Raw genomic sequence first — 20,920 nt, forward strand, 5'->3', positions numbered from 1 at the left:
TGGGATCCCATAATTCGAATGTTGCTGCATTTAGTGTTGTCCCAGAGGTCTCTGAGATTGTCCTCAATTCTTTTCATTCTTTCTTCTGCTCCTTGGCAGTTATTTCCACCATTTTGTCTTCCAGCTCATTTATTTGTTCTCCTGCCTCAGTTATTCTGTTATTGATTCCTTCTAGTGTATTTTTCATTTCAGTTATTGTATTGTTCATCTCTGTTTGTTCTTTAGTTCTTCTAGATCTTTGTTAAGATTTCTTGTATTTATTGTCTAGATTTCTTATATTTTCTCAATCTGTGCTTCCATTCTGTTTCTGAGATTCTGGATCATCTTTACTGTCATTACTCTGAATTCTTTTTCAGGTAGATTGTCTATTTCCTCTTCATTTACTTAGTCTTGTAGGTTTTTCCCTTGCTCCTTCATCTGTGACATTTTGTTTTGCCATCTCATTTTTTTTTTTTTTTATGAGTGGGATTGTGTTCCTGTCTTACTGGTTGTTTGGCCTGAGGCTTCCAACACTGGAGTTTGTAGGCTTTTGGGTAGAGCTGGGTCTTGGTGCTGAGATGAGGAACTCTGTGAGACCTCAGTCCTATGAATATTCCCTGGGATCTGAGATTCTCTGTTAGTCCAGTGGTTCAGACTTGGAGCTCCTGCTTCAGGAGCTTCCGCCTGACTGTGGGCTCGTGAATCAAGATCCCGCAAGCCATGTGGGGCAGCCAAAAAAAAAAAAGAGCAATGACAAAGTAAAAAATAAAATTAGACTAGGAAACTAACAGATATGTGAGAAAAAATGTAAAAATAAAAATACAGATGAATCAGCAACTGGAAGGTACATCAGTACCACAACAGTAAAAAAGAGCAGGAAAGGGGCTTCCCTGGTGGCGCGGTGGTTGAGAGTCCGCCTGCCGATGCCGGGGACACGGGTTCATGCCCCCGTCTGGGAAGATCCCACATGCCGCGGAGCGGCTGGGCCCGTGAGCCATGGCCGCTGAGCCTGTGCGTCCGGAGCCTGTGCTTCGCAACGGGAGAGGCCACAACAGTGAGAGGCCCGCGTACAGCAAAAAAAAAAAAAAAAAAAGAGCAGGAAGGAAAAGAAGAAAAAAAAAAAAAAAACAAAGGCAGGGTGGTGGAGGAAGGCCTTGGCTGTGGAGGGTGGGGCCTAAGCAAGGGCAAGGTTTGTGCAGTGGGTGGGGCCAGTGCTCAGCACCCACAGGGCTGGAAAAGGCCCTGGGGGCTATGGGTGGTGGGGCTTAGGCTCAAGGGACGGAAGGGACCCAGGTGTGCCTGGTCTCGAGGGCAGGGGACCTCACTTGGGAGCCCAGCAGGCTTCCTGGGCTCGAATGGGTGGGGCAAATGCTCTCCTCTCCTCTCCTGCTCCTCTGGTCTGGGGTCTGGGAGGGCCCCTCCCGCCTTCCTCTCCTGATCACCGCCCCCCCCCCCACCGCTTCCCTCCTATGCCCCCAGGACCAGTGCGGCTGGGGCGGGGTTGGGGGGGGAGGGAGGCCTTGGAGGGCAGGGGACTGGCCTGGGATCTCCTTAGGCTCTCCATGCCTGAGTGGGTGGGGCAATTGCTCCTCTCCTGCTCCTCCCAGAGGGCCCCTCCTGCCTGCCTCTCCTGATCTCCCTGGCCTCCCTCCTATGCCCCCAGGACCCATGCGGCCTGGAGGGGGCTTTGGAGGTGGGGGAAGCAGCTTGGGAGCTCAGCAGACTCCTCGGCCTGAGTGGCCAGGCAATCGCCCTCTGCTCCTTTCCTGCTCTTCCCGGAGAGTCCCTCCCACCTGCCTCTCCTGATCTCCCCAGCCTCAGGGGTGCTGATCTTGTCTGGCGTCCACTTCTCCTCCCCTCTGGGTCCCCCTGCGTCCTACCGGTTCACTCTGGGCTTCCTCCTGTCTCCTTGGGATTCAGAGTTCCCCACCAGCAGCCGGCAGGCACCCTAGTTGAGGAGAGACGCTAACTCCGTGTCTTCCCATACCGCCATCTTGACTCCTCTCCAGTTCTGTACATTTTTGAGAAAAAAGTCTCAGGTGCCCTGGAGAGATGACTTATGTGTCAGTCAGTCTACCAGGCACTGTGCCCCCCACGTGGATGCCCTGCATTCACTTCACGCAGGTAGGAGTGTCAAAGGCAGCAAGAGAGTGTCCTTCAAGGCCTCAGTCTCAGCCTATGTGGTACCATTGTGGAGGGCTAGGTGTGGAAGGGAAGGCTCCGAGGACATCTTGGGCTCAGCACAGCCCGTGCTGGTCTGCGAAGGATGCAGTCTGGCTCTGGGATTTGACAGCAAGAGTCTCTGAGTGTTAGCCAGCACTCAGAGTGTTAGTCACTCTTGAAGCATTGTGATTCTGGGCAGAGGGTAGTCTTGTATGAAGAGCTTCCAGCCAGAACTGGGCATAAGAGTGAGGAGGTGGAATGGGGTAAGAAAGGAGATGAAACATGTTCAACCTCTGTCTGGAGAGAGAGCGCTCATGAGGATTTAGCTGGTGATCAGGGTGCCTGGGAAGAGGCTCCTATGCCCCCAAGGAGATGACTCACAGATAGAGCAGATGCCCACTGCCTGCTGGGACTGGGGCAAGCCTGTTGTTTTCGGGCAGACACCTATGCTGAGTCTGGATCTAGGCCTTAGCGTTTTTGGCCATTGGCAGCAGGACTTATTTTAGACCCACCCAAACGACGGGGTGGGATGACTCCTGCTCTGGCGGGCCTTTCTGTAGCTGGGTGGCAGCCTGGTCTTGGCTGAGGTATTCTGGATTTCCCTGTGGATCTGGTTCTTGTGGAAGGCGAGGATGACAGAAGGGGAGGAAGAAATGGATGAAAGAATGGAGAGACCTAAAGGATCTAAACATAGGTAGTTAAACTACATTTCTCACTGCAAAAGGTGAGACAGAACAAACCATCAAAATACAGCTGCACCGAATAGACATTTTTTAATGTATTTTTTGTTATTGAATGAAAGAGTCTTTAAATTCTGTAGTGCTTTACAATTTTCAAAAGTTTCACACAAATTATTTTGTATAATCCCATAATAACCCTTTTTAAAAAAATCCCCTCCCCCTGTATTGCCTCTCCCCACTGGTAGAACTAGTTTGTTCTCTGTATCTGTGAGGCTGCTTCTTTTTTGTTTTATTCACTAGTTTGTTGTATTTTTTTAGATTCCACATGTAAGTGATAACATACAGTTAAGTAGATGTTTTGGTTGAATCTTGCATGACGGAGTATTTTTTTTTTTTTTTTTGCCTGCCAATGCAGGGGACACGTTTATTAATTAATTATTTTTGCTGTGTTGGGTCTTCGTTTCTGTGCAAGGGCTTTCTCTAGTTGCGGCAAGCGGGGGCCACTCTTCATCGCGGTGCGCGGGCCCCTCACTATCGTGGCCTCTCTTGTTGTGGAGCACAGGCTCCAGACGCACAGGCTCAGTAGTTGTGGCTCACGGGCCTAGTTGCTCCGCAGCATGTGGGATCCTCCCAGACCAGGGCTCGAACCCTTGTCCCCTGCATTAGCAGGCAGATTCTCAACCACTGTGCCACCAGGGAAGCCTGAATGACGGAGTATTAATCTCACTGTTCAGCCAGAGTCAAGGCTGAAGTTATATGTTAACTTCTGAGATACAACAATTTGAAAACTACACTTTTATTAAAATTTTGGTAGTTTAATATTATGGTGCTAGAGCAGTAATTTCTCAACATTTTTAACTGCTATGGAACTTCTGTGGTCACTGTGCCACACATTTGTGATACTATGTAAATGTTTATTCTCAGCTAAAATGGAGGAGATACTTTTCAGTACTTTTTTTCTCTAGTGTGTTTTTTTCTTTAGACTCTCTGTTCTTTGTGTTTGATACTTTTGGGTACCTAATTTTTCTCCAATCCCATTTTCTTCTCTGTAGATGCTATATGTTTAATTTTGTTTGGACTGAAAATACTTTATCCTGGATGTAGCTGTATATGATTTTTTGGGGGTGGTAACAGCTTTATTGAGATAAAGTTCACACACACACACCACCCGTTTAAAGTTTACTATTCATTGGTTTTTAGTACATTCACAGATTTGTGCAACCATCACCACATCAGTTTTAGAACATTTTTGTCACCCCAAGAAGAAACTCCATACTCTTAAGTGGTCACCACCCCCCGTCCTTCCCTCTAAACTCTAGGCAACCACTAATCTAGTTTTTCTGCATTATTGTACATCAGAAGACACGGTATCTGACCCACTATGAGTAAAGCTAAGATTAACCACTGGGTTAGGGTGATGACAGTCTGTGCTCTCCAAGCTTTTGTGGCTCCCCTTGCAACTCCAGAGTAATTTGTGTGGTGCTACAATATGACCGTCCAATTCTAATTATTTTAATACCAGTTGCTAATTTTTACCCACATCAAAATTTGCATCGGAATTTGTGAAATGCATTTTGTTAATTCTGTATTCATTTTACTTTTATGTCTAGCATTCTTCTGAAAAGCTTTTCTTAATCATTGGGAATTACTGGGTTACTCTAAAATGTAATTCCTCCTGAAAAGCAAATGTTTCTTTTCCCTTAATTACTAATGTTAAAAGTAAGGAGTTATGAAGTAGTTATGAATAGTGACAGTTTTTCTTTTCTGGCTTTCTTTTAATTGATTGTCATTATGGGCTCATGGTATTTCATTCATTTAGTGTTTTTCATTCCATTACAAATATTTTTTATTGTCATAACCTTGGTAAGTGGGAGCTCCTTTATTCCTTATTTACAGTATTGTCATTATTCAGGACCCTGAATAATTGATATTATTCCCTATTCTACAGATGAAGAAACTGAGGCACAAAGAGAGGAGTTTTGTCTCATTTTATACAGTTGGTAAGTGACAGGGCTGACCTGGACTTAGCCTTTGTTGGGCCCCAAAGTCACAGGTGCAGTATTTTGTCACTTCACTATACGGCTTCTGGGTAGGGGCAAGAAAATTGAAAGCAATAATTTAAAAAAAGACCTGAAGCAATTATATTTGTATAGATCAATGTTCATAGAGAATTAGACTTTTTAAGTATATGTTTTATTTCTTACTGTGGTAAAACACGCATAACATAAAATTTACCATTTTAACCATTTTAAAGTGTACAATTTAGTGGTATTAAGTACAGTCAGCCATCACCACTATCTAGTTCCAGGACTTCTTTATCATCCCAGATGCAGACTCCACACACACTAAGCAGTTACTCCCCATTTCCCCCTCCTCCCAGCCCCTGGCAACCACTAATCAGATTTCTCTCTATGAATTTACCTGTTCTGGAAATTTCAAATAAATGGAATCATAATATATGGCCTGGGTTCTGTCACTTCCATAATGATTTCAAAGTTCATCTAAGTTGTAGCATGTATCAGTACTTTTTTTGTTGCTGAATAATCATTTATTGTATTGATACACCATACTTATCCATTCATCAATTCATGGACGCTTGGGTGGTTTCTACCTTTTGGCTGTTGTGAATAATGCTGCTGTGAACATGTGTACACAAACTTTTATGTGGACATATGTTTTCAGTTCTTTTGAGTATATACCTGGGAGTGAGTCGTACAGTAAATTCTATGTTGAAGTTTTTGAGGAACCGCCAAACTATTTTCCACAGTAGCTCACCATTTTACATTCGTACCAACAATGTATCACCCCCACCCACACTTGGTGTTTTCCATTTTCTTTTTTTTTTTCTTTTTTTGGCTGCGTTGGGTCTTCACTGCTGCGCACGGGCTTTCTCTAGTTGCGGCTACTCTTTGTTGCGGTGCGTGGGCTTCTCATTGCGGTGGCTTCTTGTCATGGAGCATGAGCTCTAGGCATGCAGGCTTCAGTAGTTGCAGCATGCAGCCTCAGTAGTTGTGGCGCGCAGGCTTCAGTAGTTGAGGTGTGTGGGCTCAGTAGTTGCAGTGCATGGGCTCTAGGGTGCGTGGGCTTCAGTAGTTGTGGTGCGTGGGCTCAGTAGTTGTGGCGCATGGGCTCTAGAGCGCAGGTTCAGTAGTTGTGGCACACGGGCTTAGTTGCTTCATGGCATGTGGGATCTTCCCGGACCGGGGATTGAACCCATGTCCCCTGCACTGGCAGGCGGATTCTTAACCATTGCACCACCAGGGAAGTCCTTTCCATTTCTTTTTCTTTTTTTGTGGCCATCCTAATGGGTGTGAAGTAGTATGTCATTGTGGTTTGGTTTACATTTCCCTAATGACTAACGACTTTAAGCATGTTTACATGTGCTTGTTGGTCATATGTCCATCTTCTTTGGAGAAATGTTCATTCAGGTCCTTTGCCTATTTTTAAATTTGGTTGTTTGTCTTTTTGTTGTTGAGTTTTAAGGTTTTGGGTTTTTTTAATATATATTCTGGATTCTAGACCCTTACCGTTTATATGATTTGCAAATATTTTCTCCCATTCTGTGATTTGTCATTTCACTCTCTTGATAGTGTCCTTTGATGCCCAAATGATTTTCATTTTCACGAAGTCCAGTTCATCTATGTTTTTCTTTTGTTACTTGTGCTTTTGGTGTCATATGTAAGAAGTCATTGCCAAATCCAAGGCCATGAAGATTTACTTCTATAGTTTCTTTTAACTTTAGCTTTTATTTGGGTCTTTGATCTGTTTTGAGTTAATTTTTATATATGATATGAGGTAAGGGTCTGACTTTCTTCTTTTGCATTTGCCTATTCAGTTATCCCAGCATCTTTTGTTGAAGAGACTGTTCTTTCTCCATTGAATGGTCTTGGCACTCTGTTGAAATCAGTTCACCATAATGTATTTACCTCTGGAATGGGTTTACCTCTGGAATGTCCGTTCCATTCAATTGATCTATATTACTATTTCTATGCCAGTACTACCCTCTTTTGACTACTGTAGCTGTGTAATTTTTGTAAGTTTTGAAATTGGGAAATGTGCTTCCTCCAACTTTATTCTTTTTCAACATTGTTTTGGCTGTTAGACCCCCTTGCAATTACATATGAATTTTAGGATTGGCTTTTTCATTTCTGCAAGAGAGGACATTGGGATTTTGATGGGGATTTCACTGACTCCTTAGATAGGTTTGGGGTGTATTGCCATCTTAACAATGTTAAGTCTTCTAATTCATGAATGTGAAATGTTTTTCTGTTTAAGTTTTCTTCATTTCTGTCAACAATGTTTTGTAGTTTTCAGTGTACAAGTCTTGCCCCTCCTTAGTTAAATTTATTTCTAATTATTTTTTAATGCTATTATAAATGGAATCATTTTCTTAATTTCCCTTTTACATTGTTCATTGCTTGTGTATTGAAATATAACTGGTTTTGTTGTTGGTCTATTGTTGAATTCATTTATTAGCTTTAGTAGTTTTTTCTTTTTGTGATTCCTTAGAATTTTCTAAACACAAGATCATGTGATTTGCAAATAGAGATAATTTTACTTCTTCCAATTTGGGAACCTTTTTACTCTTTTTTGTCCCCTCTAATTGCCCTGGCCAGAACTTTCAGTATAATGTTGAATAGAAGTGTTGAAAGCAGGAATCCTTGTCTTGTTCCTGATCTTAGAGAAAAAGCTTTCCATCTTTCACCATTAAGTATGATGTTACTGGGGTATTTCATACATTTTTTTTATCCAGTGGAGAAAGTTCCTCTGTATTCATGATTTGTTAAATGTTCTTATCATGGTATGACCTTTTTTATGTGCTTCTAGAGTCAATTCACTAGTAACTTGTTGAGGATATTTGCATCCATATTCAAAAGAGATTCTGGTCTGTAGTTTTTTTGTGATGTCTTTGTCTGGCTTTGGTATCAGGTTAATACTGGTTTCATAGAATAGGTTGGGAAGTGTTCCTGTCTCTTTTGTTTTTGAAAGAGTTTATGAAGGATTGATATTTATTATTTATTATTCTTTAATTGGTAGAATTTTTAAAAATTGGTATAATTCACCCATGAAGCCATCTAGGCCTGTAGTTTTCCAGGATTTCTATTTCTATTTCTTCTTGAGACAGTTTTTATAGTTTGTCTTTCTAGGAGTCTGTCCATTTCATCCAGGTTATCTAATTGGCATACAGTTAATATACAATTATTTATAGTATTCCCTTATAATCCTTTATGGGGTGTGTATATCTTCTTGAGTTATGTTTTCATTTTCTTTGAAAAATACCCAAAAGTGGATCATATAGTTTTATTTTATTTTTTGAGGAACCTCATACTGTTTTCCATAGCGGCTGCACCAATTTACATTCTCAAAAATAGTGCACTGAGGACCACTTTTCTCCACATCCTCACCCGTATTTGTTATTTCTTGTGTTTTTGATAAAAGGCATTCTAATGGGTGTGAAGTGATACCTCATTGTGGTTTTTATTTGCATTCCCTGATGATCAGTCATGTTGAGCACCTTGTCATGTTGGCCATCTCTATGTCTTCTTTGAAAAAATGTCTATTTGGAGCCCCTGCCCATTTTTTAATTACTGTTTTTGCCATTGAGTTGTATGAGTTCTTATCAGATATATGACTTTCAGATATTTTCTCCCATTTGGTAGGTTGCCTTTTCATTTTGTTGACGGTTTCTTTTGCTGTGTAGAAGCTTTTTAGTTTGATGTAGTCCCACTCGTTTATTTTTGCTCTTGTTGCCTTTGCTTTGGTGTCAAATTAGAAAAATAATCGCCAAGACAGATGTCAAGGAGCTTACCACCTTGTTCTAGGAGTTTTATGGCTTCAGGTCTTATGTTCTTTAATCAATTTTGAGTTAATTTTTGTGAGTGGTAAAAGATAGTGGTCCAGTTTCATTCTTTTGCATGTGGCTATCCAGTTTTCCCAGCACCATTTATTGAAGAGACTGTTCTTTCCAAGAAATATGTTACTATATAACACTCTGCTTTAAAATAATACCTACTTAATTTTATTTATTTACAGAAACTTTGCTGCTAGATAGCTCTGTTCCCTCACTCCTCTTTTGTGCTATTATTGTCATAGAAATAACATCTTATAATTTGTATACCCATTAACACAGATTTATAATTGTTGCTTTTAAATAAATAGGAGAAAAAATGTTACAAACAAAAATACATTTATATTGTCTTTTATATTTACCTACATAATTATGTTGATCAGTGCTCTTTATTTCTTCACGGAATTCAAATAACTGTCTAGTATCCTTTCATTTCTGCCTGAAGAATTCTCTTTAGCATTTCTTGCAGAGCAAGTCTGCTAGCAATGAATTCTGTCAGCTTTGTTTACCTGGGAATGTCTTAATTTCTTGTTCATTTCTTTTTTTTTTTTTTTGGTCTGCCTAACATTTATTTATTAACATCTTTATTGAAGTATAATTGCTTTACAATGAAATGGTGTGTTAGTTTCTGCTTTATAATAAAGTGAATCAGCTACACATATACTATATCCCCATATCTCCTCCTTCCTGTGTCTCCCTCCCACCCTCCCTATCCCACCCCTCTAGGTGGTCACAAAGCCCCGAGCTGATCTCCCTGTGCTATGCGGCTGCTTCCCACTAGCTATCTGTTCTACATTTGGTAGTGTATATATGTCCATGCCACTCTCTCACTTCGTCCCAGCTTACCCTTCCCTCTTATTCATTTCTGAAGGATGGTTTTGCTGGACATAGAATTATTGATTATCAGCATTTTCTTTCAGCACTTGGAATATGTCATCCCCACTGCCTTCTAGCCTCCAAGGTTTCTGATGAGAAATTAGCTGTTAATCTCATTGAGGATCCCTTGTATGTGATGAGTTGCTTCTCTATTGCTGCTCCCAGGATTCACTCTTGGTCTTTGGATAGATTGACTGTGATTTCTCTCAGTGTGCATCTCTTTGAATTTATCTTACCTGGAGTTCATTGAACTTCTTGGATATGTAGATTAATGTTTTCCATAAAATTTGGGAAGTTTGGGGCCATTATTTCCTCAAATACTTTTTTAGCTTCTGTCTCTCTTTCCTTCTGCACCTCCATTATGCACATGTTGGTATACTTGATGGTGTCCTATTTGCCTCTTAGGCTTTGTCATTTTATCTATATTTTTTTTTTCTGTGTCTCAGTGAATAATGTCAATTGACATATCTTCATAATCATTGATTTATTCTTCTGCCAGCTCAAATCTGCTGTTGAGTTCCTCTCTTGAATTTTTCATTCTAGTCATTGTATTTTTCAAATCCAGAATTTCTGTTTGTTCTCTTTAGTTTTATGAATGGTTTATTTTAACTCTTTGCACATATTTAAAATAGTTGATTTAAGGTCTTTGTCTAATAAGCTCCATGCTTGGCCTTCCTCGGGAACAATTTCTTCCTTTTTTTTTAAATTAATTTTTATTGGAGTATGGTTGCTTCACAATGCTGTGTTAGCCTCCACTGCACAACATGATGAATCGGCCATGCACATACAGATATCCCCTCCCTTTTGGACTTCCCTCCCGTTTAGGTTACCACAGTGCACTAGATGAGTTCCTTGTGCTATACAGCATGTTCCCATCAGTTGTCCATTTTATACATAGTATCAATAATGTATATGTGTCAATCCCAGTCTCCCACCCCTCCTACCCCACCCCTTTCCCTCTTGGTATCCATACATTTGTTCTCTACATTGGTGTCTCTATTTCTGCTTTGCAACTAAGGTCACCTATACCATTTTTCTAGATTCCACATATATGCGTTATTATTACAGTATTTGCTTTTCTCTTTCTGACTTACTTCACTCTGTATGACACTCTCTAGGTCCATCCATGTCTCTACAAAATCATCCAATTTCATTCCTTCTTATGGCTGAGTCATATTCCATTGTATATATGTACCACATCTTCTTTATCCATTCCTCTGTCGGTGGACATTTAGGTTGTTTCCATGTCCTGGCTATTGTAAACAGTGCTTCAATGAACATTGAGATGCATGTGTTTTCTTTGAATTATTGTTTTCTCTGGGTATATGCCCAGTAGTGGGATTGCTGGGTCATATGGTAGTTCTATTTCAGTTTTTTAAGTTTTCCATAGTGGCTGTATCAATTTACATTACCTCAGGGACAATTTCTAATAGTCCTTTCTTTTCCTGAATGTGGGCCATACTTTCCTGTATCTTTGCATGCCTTGTAAGTTTCTGAAAACTGGATATTTTAAAATACATATATTGGCAATCCTGGAAAACAGATTCTGTCCCCCTTCCCAGGATTTCTTATTATTGCTATTTGTTCTTCTTGTTCCTATTTGTTTGTTTAGTACCTTTTCTGAACTTTGTAATGTCTGCATGTTTTATCATATGTGGTCATTGAAGTCTGCTTGGATTGCTTAGTGGTCAGCCAGTGATTTGACAGAGATTTCCTTAAATGTCTGGAACGAATAAGTCTTCCAGACTTGGTTGGTGGCATACATTCAATGCTTAGGCATGTATTGGGTTGAGCAAAAAGTTCATTTGGGTTTTCCATAAGATGTTACAGAAAAACCCAAATGAACTTTTTGGCCAACCCAACAGTTTACAACTCTGCTTTAACCTTCACTTTCTGATTGTGTTGAGGCCTCCAGTTCAACCAGAGATGGAGCCTAGGGTCTTCTTCGGTCTTTCTCAACTGTGCACATAGCCTTAGGCACGTGTACAACCCTGCAAATATGTGTGGCCTTCTCAATTCCTAGCAATATGCCAGAGATTTTGAAATCCCCTTATGGAATCTTATTCTCAAGCTTTTCCACTTAAGTTTTTGGTCATCTTGTTCTTTGTCCCAGCTGTTATCACTGTCTCAGACAGACATGATGTTAAAAAGTTGATGCTGGGCTTCCCTGGTGGCGCAGTGGTTGAGAGTCTGCCTGCCGATGCAGGGAACACGGGTCCGTGCCCCGGTCCGGGAAGATCCCACATGCCGCGGAGCGGCTGGGCCCGTGAGCCATGGCCACTGAGCCTGCGCGTCTGGAGCCTGTGCTCCGCAACGGGCGAGGCCACAACAGTGAGAGGCCCGCGTACCGCAAAAAAACAAAAACAAAAACAAAAAGTTGATGCTGATTTTTGTTGACAACACCCCCGGGAAAAAGGCTGGTTGCAATGGGTGAACTCTGAGTCATGTCAAATATAGTTTTTCAAGTGGGAGTTTCCATGGAACTTCCAGACAAGTCAAATAATGACTGTTTTCTGGGAATTGGGCTTTAGAAGAGTTCCATCCTGATTCTGACTTTTTTATTGGCTTTGCAGGTCACTGATTTTCATCATGGTTTCAACATGAAAGCCCTGTTGGTTTTCAAGGCTACCATAGACATGGGAGTAAGGGAATGGGAATAGAAAAAAGTAAATAGCCACAAAGCTAATGCTGTTCTTGAGATTCAGCTGTTTTTCTTGAATAAATATTCCCTGGATTGTTGCAAGCCTTTGGTTAATTTTAAGAGTTCTGAAAAAGTCGATATTGACAGTTTGCACCATTGCTATCATTGCTTTTATGGAGGAGAGGATTTTTGGAGATCCTTATTCTACCATTTCTGCTGACATTATTTTACCTTCATTTTTTAATTATTTATTTTTATTCTTCTGCATCCTCGTGAGATAAGGCCAAATGGTACATTTCTTGCTAACATTAAATGAAATCTGTAATCATCTATCATGTAATGATATAAGACACAAGTCTTTGAATTTTGTGTAGTTTTTGAATTTTGTATATAAATATATTTTCTGGATTTTTACCTTTGTTTTTGAAGGAGTTTTCCACTGCTTATAGAATTGTAGGTTGACAGTTTTTTCTCTTTCAGTATTTTAAAGATGATTCCTTGCTGTCTTCTCATTTGCATTGTTTTTGATAAGAAATATCATCCTTAACTGTTCCTATGTAATATGTCTGTTTCCTCTGATTTTAATATCTTATCTTTATCACTGGTTTTGAACAATTTGATTATAGTGTGCCTTGGTGTGGTTTCCTTCATGTTTTATATGCCTTAGGTTTATTGAGTTCCTTGGCTTATAGATTTTTATCAAATTTGAAAAAAAATTTAATCATTATTTCTTCAAGTATTTTTTCACTATCTTCTCCCCATTGGGTGAACTGAGCTCTCACTGATGCTTTAATTCCTTTCTTTTTATTTTTTTTCTCTCTGTGTTTCATTTTTGAAAGTTTCTGTTGCTGTATCTTCAAGTAAACTTAACTTTTTTTTTTTTTCTGCAATGTCAAATCTGCTGTTAATCTTGTCTGGTATATTTAACATTTATATTTATTATTTTTTTAAAATGTCATCCATCCTCTACTTAATATGTTCATTCTTTCCTCTAGCTTCTAAAACATAGAAGACAATTAGAATGACTGCTTTAATGTCTTTGGTTACTAATTCTGTCATTGTATTATTTCTGAGGCAGAGTTTTTTTCTCATTATAGGTCATTTGTTTTTCTCTACTTTTTTCTATGCCTGGTAATTTTTGATTAGATACGAATTTTATCTTCTTAAATGTTGGGTATTTTTATTCCTATAATAAATATTTTCGAGTTTTGTTCCCAGGTGCAATTAAGTTACTTGGAAATAGTTTGATTTCTTTTCTGATCTTAGTTTTAAGAAGCTTTGTTAGGTGGGACTAAGGGAGCATTCAGTCTAGGGCTAATTTTGCCCTACAATTGAGGCAACCATCTCTGGGTGTATGCTATCCAATGCTGAGTGAATTATGAGAATTTCCACTTCGGCTGTGGGAAGATAAATTATTTTATTGTATTTTTATTTTTTTAATACATTTATTTATTTATTTTTGGCTGAGTTGGGTCTTTGTTGCTGCACGCAGGCTTTCTCTAGTAGCGGTGAGCAGGGGCCACTCTTCCTTGCGGTGCGCAGGCTTCTCATTGAGGTAGCTTCTCTTATTGCGGAGCACGGGTTCTAGGCACGCAGGCTTCAGTAGTTGTGGCACGTGAGCTTCAGTAGTTGTGGCTCGCGGGCTCTAGAGTGCAGGCTCAGTAGTTGTGGCCCACGGAGTTAGTTGCTCTGTGGCATGCGGGATCTTCCCGGACCAGGGCTTGAACCCCTGTCCCCTGCATTGGCAGGCAGATTCTTAACCACTGCGCCACCAGGGAAGCCCTATTTTATTGTATTTTTAAAACCACTTTATTTTTCCAATGGAAATCTATTATTTTTTAAAAATTATTTAACTTTATAGGAGTAGAGTTGATTTATAATGTGTTAGTTGCAGGTATACAGCAAAATGATTCAGTTTTACATATACATGTATTCATTCTTTTTCAGATTCTTTTCTCATATAGTAAAATCACTTTATTGATGTGTGATTGACAGGAAGAGATATTTTTCCTGGCTCTCTTTGAGCCATGGTAATGCCCTCTAATCACTTCAGGGGGCTCTTTCCTTAGCTTTGTGTCATTTCCTCATACACATGCATTTATCACTCAGCTGAAGACTCGAGGAGGACCCTCTAGGTACGTCTGTGCTCTCAGCTCCTTCTCCTTAAGTCAGGGAGACCACCAGGCTTTGTATACATTCCGCCTCCCGGCACTGTAGCTGGGCATCACTCTCAAGGAAGTACATTGGGGCAATTGTAGGGAACACTTTAATTGTTTCTCATTTCCCAGGGGTTATTGTCCCTTGTTGCCTTATGTTCACTGTCTTGACAAGTATTGTTTCATGTATTTTGTCCTGGTTTTAATTGTTGCGCGTGTAAGTCCTATCCCTTTTAGACCATCCTGGCTTAAAGCCAAAGATCAAACCCTATAGTCTTTTTCTCATGGAAAACTATTCCTTTGCTATACTCAACTTTCCTAATTTCATGAAGTTTAATGTGATTATTTTCTGAGAAGAACTTCGGGGGTCCTGGAGGTACCTAATGACTTATATCTCTTATCCTGTTTGGAACCAGGCATAAAGGGCCAAATGCGAGTCAAAGAATCAACTTTACAAACGTTAAAACTTCCACAGAGAGTGCACTTTGGACACTGGGCCCAAACTGAGTATTTTATTGCTGCTGGCTAGTCTCAGGAAAAGCGTTCGGGGAGCTGCAGTTCTCTCTGTGTCAGGTGGAGAGCCCGGTCTGCTCTGCTTCTCAGAGAGGAGATGGAAGCATGGAGGGTCCGTGGTCGGTTCTGCTTGCTGAGACATTCAGGGGCAAGAGCTCAAAGGCCCGGTTGAGCCCGGGACCTTTACCCCAGACCAACTCATCCTTCTCTTGGGAGGAGCAAGAGAGGAGGGTGCAGAAATAGCCTGGCCTCCTCGTCTGCCACACCATTCTCTTCTGGGAAATTATACTGTATTAGTCTTATTTTGGCTGAAATAACTAAAAAACCCAGACTCAACTGGCTTTATAGATCAAATGACTTAATGTCTCCTAGGAGAAGTGCAGAGAATGGGCAGGTCATAAACATGACAGATCAGGGCTCTAGCTGCCCCCTCTTGGCTCCGTCTTTCTCTTCTATTGGTTTCATCCTCGGGTTGCTCCTTGCCTGGCTGCAGTAAATAAATCCAGGTGTTATATTCAGACACAACAGCATCTTGTGTGAGAAGTGGGGAGAGTCTTCCTGGGTGGTAGTATTTATATTCCTAGAGACTCCTCAGCAGACTTTTCCTGTCTCACTGCTTGTGATTGCACTATATGCCTATCATCTCCAATCTCATTCCCAACAAAGATGGGTAGTCATCACCCAAAGTACTTACACTATCACCTTATTGATTCATTGGTTTAGATTCATTTATTCTCAATCTGTGTCAAAGAGACGTCACTAGTTACAGGGCTTGGCCAGGATGAGGCAAATGCGGTAAAAGTTTAAGTGCTGACTCTGTAATTACAGGAACCTGAGTGACTGCCTCAAATTTTGCGCCGTAGGCACTCCATTTGCCTTGTCCCAGTCCTATCCCTGCTAGTTACTGTGGGAAATAAGAATAAGGCATGACGTTTGCCCTTACAGTGCTTTTGTGTGGTTGAAAAGCATAACTTGTGTGCACATATAATTTGAGGCGGTGTGTATGAAGAACTATTAACTGTCACAAATAGGAGCTAAGGATTTAGAGGAGAGCATGATTTGAGCAAGGTTTATGAAAGGGAGAACCTTGGAAAAAACCTTAAAGGAGAGGTAAGTTTTGAACACGTGAAACCCATGGGGATGTGAAGAAAACTAGCCAAAGGGAGGGCTAGAGGGACGGTTAGGGGCCAGATCATGGAGGCCTGGGCGCCAGCCTCAAAGGTCTGGGCTTGTGACGCGGCAGTGATGTGTAGGAAGACTTGTGATGGCTTTTGAGGACTTTTTACAGTCTTCATTAAGGCTGTGGAGGTGAAATTCAGATCATGTGGTTAAGGCGTGAATTTTGGTAAAGAAGGGAAAGATTGTAAAACTATTCTTTGGAGAAATTTGGTGATGAAGAGGAAGTGGCTTGAGAATTTTGCAGGGTTGAGAAGGAATTCTTTTTGTGGGGAGAAATGAGGTTTTGTTTGTGGTTTTGGCAATAGGAATGTTGGGGAGTTGAGAGAGAGAGGCTAAAACTGTGGTTCAGGAGGGTTAGAGCAGGGTTCCAGAAGAACTGGGTGTGGAACAAAATCACAGAGGGAGGAAAGCACTTTGGGAATTACTCTTTTCTCTCATCCAGGGGTGGGAAATATATAGAGAGAGAGATTTTGAGGGAAGGGGATGAAATTTGGGACAGTGGTGCGTTGCAGAATTTGCAACATATACCTCTGATCCTCTTGGGAAAGAAGGAGAGAAGGGCAGAGGTTGGTCAGGTACTTGAGTGAGAATGAATTTTAAAACATCTGCTGGCAGAATGGATGAATAAAATAATTGTTGGACAGCTCTGTGGGCCCTAAACTTAAATGAATTAAATGACTTAATTCATGTAGAGCTTTTGTAGCAGTGACTAGAATTTAGTAGGCACTCAAGTAGTGAAGTTGTTACTACTACCACGTTATTACATGCTGGGTACTGGGCTGGGTAAGTAGAGACCTCATCAGAGCTCTTAAATCATGTTCTCCAGTAGCCCGTAACGAACTCAAAGGTAGAGCAGTCAGTGTCTAATGGCGATGCCCTAGAGCTGAGGGTTGGTAGACTGTCACAAGACCGTGGGGTCTGGCGTCCAGCAAGAGCAGCACTGGAGTGTGCGGCTCCCAGGCCCACTGTCAGCTGGATGACCGCAGGGCAGCTCTAGGGCAAGAGGTGAGTGGCCTTGTTCAAAGCAAATTCCCGGCCAGGAACAGAGCAATAGTGGGAGGGAGATGGGGGCAGGGGGGCAAGGTAGGAGAGGAGAGAGCAAACAGCACAGCTCGTGGTAGAGTATTTTGCAAAGATTTGGCCCAGCCAAGGAGTCAGTGTTTACCAAGGAGCTTGACTATAAATCAGGAGCAGGACCAATGCCCATTGTCCAGCCTAAACACACACTGTCAGGATTGGGGCAAGATAGAAGTGGGCTTGTGAGTGGGTGGAAAGGGGTCAGGTGTGAAGTTGGTGAAGGAGAGGGAAGGGGGCTAACACTGAGCCCTTCTTAATGCTGAAGGCTCTACTGAGGGTTCATGGGATTGTTGATAGGAGCCTGGATTTGAATGTATTAGAGAAAGGAAGTTTCAGAAAGTCACTGTTCCGAGCTGTCCAGCTAATGTGCTGGAGCTGGCCTCATTGCCCAGTTCTGTGTGAAATATTTAAACTACTGAATGTATTTGTGTGTGCTAAGAATGTTACAGAAACAGCTGTGTCTGAAACATAGTTGACTTTATATTCCTAGACACTCTCTCTCCTCCTCACCTCTGCAGTATCACAGGCGGGTTCATTACTGTACAGGTGCCCAGTTTATAAGGTGGGAGCCTTCCTCAACCCTCTTGTGGTTCTCATACTTCTTGTCCAATACAAGGAGCCTGATACTCGCTCCTCTTTTCTCTCATGTTCCGAAGCCACCGGTGATAGGTTTTTTAGCTCATCACCTTAGTGTCACTGTCGTCAGTCCCTCATCAAATTATAAGAGACCCGCTTGTTTAACACATTATTCAGAATCATGTGCCAGGTTCCTCCAGCTTAAAGATGATAAGGGCTTATCCTAATTGCAGTCAATGGCCTCCCCGCCACTCTACCTGACTTACCTCATTTCAACAAGTCTCTCTAGGTTGGCTCCCCTCTGAGGCTCCCCTCTTAGCTGGTCTCTGAATGCACAGACTGGTGTGAGAGGTGCTCAGTGCCACTGCAAAGCTCTCCCCCGCACGGTGAGCAAGGGCACGGGCAAGAAGGTAAATCATGATGGAAGTGGCAAAGGACCAGTTGGTAGTGCTATGAACTTTTTACATGGACAGAAGTCACTTAGAGCTTCATGGAAGTGAGAGATCAAAACATACAAAACACATAAAAAACAAAGAAGAAAGGTTCGGAATTGATTGTGGGTGCGTAGGAGGAGAAATTGAGCAGAGAAATGAAGGCAGGAATGCCTGCAGGCTGCCTGAGGAGTAGCAGATCCGTGCAGGGGTGAAGTAGGAGGGAAGTTCAGAAAAGTTGATCTGGATCAGATTATGAAGCATATTAAAGTCCAAGCTAAGAAGTCTAGGCTGAGAGAGAGAACGGAAATGAGAAGTGTACGTTGAAAAACTTTATTAGGAACAGGGTGTGAGAAAGTGGTGTTCTTTTGCAGAGAGACGTTTTAAGATGCTTAATTGGTGGTGTTTAGGATGGTTCTGGCTTAGGATGCTGTTGTCTTAGTCTAGGCTTCAGGTAATGAAGGTCGGGACCTGGGTTGTCGTAGTGGAAATTCATCAGTAACATGTATTGTGTACCTACTATGTGCTAGGAACTGTTCTAGGTTCTCGTGGGGAACATCTGTGCTAGGCGTGGTTCCTACTCTCAAGTCACTCACAGTTTAGTGGGGGATGTAAAGCAAACAAGTGTAGACATGGCACATTCTGTAAGCCAACTTGGAAGCTGATTGTGTGGATATGAACGATGTAGGAAGAGCCTGGGGCCTGGAGTAATAGTGGAGCAATTGAGGGCTTAGAGGGATCATGCAGGAGGTGTAGGTCCGGGGCAGAAAGGATGCCTGGCAGCTGGGTATGTAGCAGGGTGTAAGAGAGAAGCTCAGAGCTGCTGCTGCTGCTGTCACTGACCCAGAGAATGGGATGGCAGGGACGCCCTTGTTTGGGGGACACTAGAACTGATGTAATTGACACATTTTTCAGGAGACCAGTGGCTGAGCCATATAATTAATGAATGAGATGATAACCTTATTCTAAAGTGTCATACCCATTAAAAATATTCAAGTACAGACCACTGAAAACAAAAATAGAAACAAAAAGAACAAGTATTAAATTTTCTGTGAAATTTAATTAAACCAAGAAATCAGGTATTAATACATTGAATCAAGTTTGTTTCTAATTGTGTATTAAATTGTAATTATTACTACTACCACTAGGTGTCACAAAGATTCAGTTTTTAAAGGCCCTACACCTCTTGAGGCTGTGGCTTTGAAACATTTCTTTTTGTACAGAAATGCGGTTTTGTAGTATTAACAAGTATAATGAAATGCTACTTTAAATTTTTTTAATTATTATGAAATACCCCAAATATGCACAAGAATACACAGAATAATGCAAGCAGTATCTTTTACCCCAACGCAGATCTAACAAATACTAACTTTTTGTCATATATTTGACAGTCAAAAAAAGACTAAAATCTTACAGTTGATGTTCTTTTTGTCCTCCTCCATCCCATTCCTCTCATTTCTTGCCCACAGATAACCATTACCTTGAGATCAGTGGATGTACTTCCCAGATACACCCCTGATGTTTTCACACAAATGCTAATTTATTTATTCAAAGATAGCATCAGTATTTTGGGGTGAGATTTTAACAGTGTTAAATGGTATCATCCTATAGGTGTCGTTCTGCAGCTTGCTTTTTTTCATTCATGTTATATTTTCAAGATTTATTCCTGCCGGTTCATGAATATCTACTTCGTCTGTTTTAACTGCTGTATAGTGTACTGTCGTACCTCTTCTTCTACAGGCAGCTGTTTAGACTATTTTAAATGCTTTATTTGTATACATACGTCTTTGTATGTACCTCTTTGTGCAGATGTGTGCCTTTGAGGAAATCTGATTGTCTGCACACTGTCCTTTGACTCTCAGCGACATGCTGTCCTGGTAAACCAAGGTCTGTCTGTCAGACCACCTTCCCAGAGAATGTATCAAGGACCACGTCCCTGGTATTCTGACACAATGTCCTGATGAAACAGGTAAGGACGAAATGTGTGAGAAACTCGAGCATGCACCAGAACCTTCTGGAGGGCTTTTTATTTATTTATTTATTTTTTAAAATCTTACATATCATCTTTTTTTAAAAAAAATTTTTAACAGCTTTATTGAAGTATAATTGCTTTACAATGGTGTGTTAGTTTCTGCTTTACAACAAAATGAATCAGTTATATATATACATATGTTCCCATATCTATTCCCTCTTGCGTCTCCCTCCCTCCCACCCTCCCTGTCCCTGGAGGGCTTTTTAGAATGCACCCCCAGTAAGGCAGTAAGTCTGGGCTGGGGCTGGAGAATTTGCGTTTCTACCAGGCTTCTGGGTGGTGCTGCTCCAGCTCAGCGATCACACTTTGGAAAACGCTGCTCTAGGGGAGATGAGGCCCCCATGTGTGGTGCCGGTGCCCATTCTCGAGCTTCTGGACGAGGGTGAAATTGCTTCCCAAAGCGGTCATGTGAGTTTACTAGACAATCCTACCGGCAGGATATGGGGTTCCTTTTGTGCCATTTCCTTTCCAGTACTTGGTAATGTCACACTTCAACATTTTTGCGCATAACCGAGTGTAATGTGGTAGCTTCTTTGTTAATTTGCATTTTCCCTGATGTTAATGAGGTTACAGACCTTTTCATGTTTATTGCACAATGGGTTTGCTCTTCTGGGAGTTGCTCGTTCATATTGTTTGCTTATATTTGTTATTGATTTGTTTGTCTTTTTCTTATTGATTTTCTTTGTTGGTTGTATGTGTTGGGAAATCTCTCAGTTGATGGGTTGCCTTTTAACTTGGTTTATGGTGTTTATTGTTAGGCAGAAATGTT

At 41.3% G+C, this 20,920-nt stretch overlaps 1 protein-coding gene across 1 annotated transcript in view; it reads left to right on the plus strand.

The window, feature by feature from the left end:
• The window catches only part of DYDC1 (DPY30 domain containing 1), a 44,350-nt gene extending 24,217 nt beyond the window's left edge, over positions 1-20,133 (plus strand). The window contains exon 7 of the mRNA XM_082854015.1: positions 19,929-20,133. Coding sequence (XP_082710141.1) covers positions 19,929-19,952 — 24 coding nt within the window. The 3' untranslated portion in view covers positions 19,953-20,133. The remainder of the gene's footprint in view (positions 1-19,928) is intronic.
• The last annotated feature ends 787 nt before the right edge of the window (positions 20,134-20,920 follow it).

The sequence above is a fragment of the Leucopleurus acutus genome, assembly GCF_964270905.1.
Source record: "Leucopleurus acutus genome assembly, chromosome: 14".
NCBI lineage: Eukaryota > Metazoa > Chordata > Mammalia > Artiodactyla > Delphinidae > Leucopleurus > Leucopleurus acutus.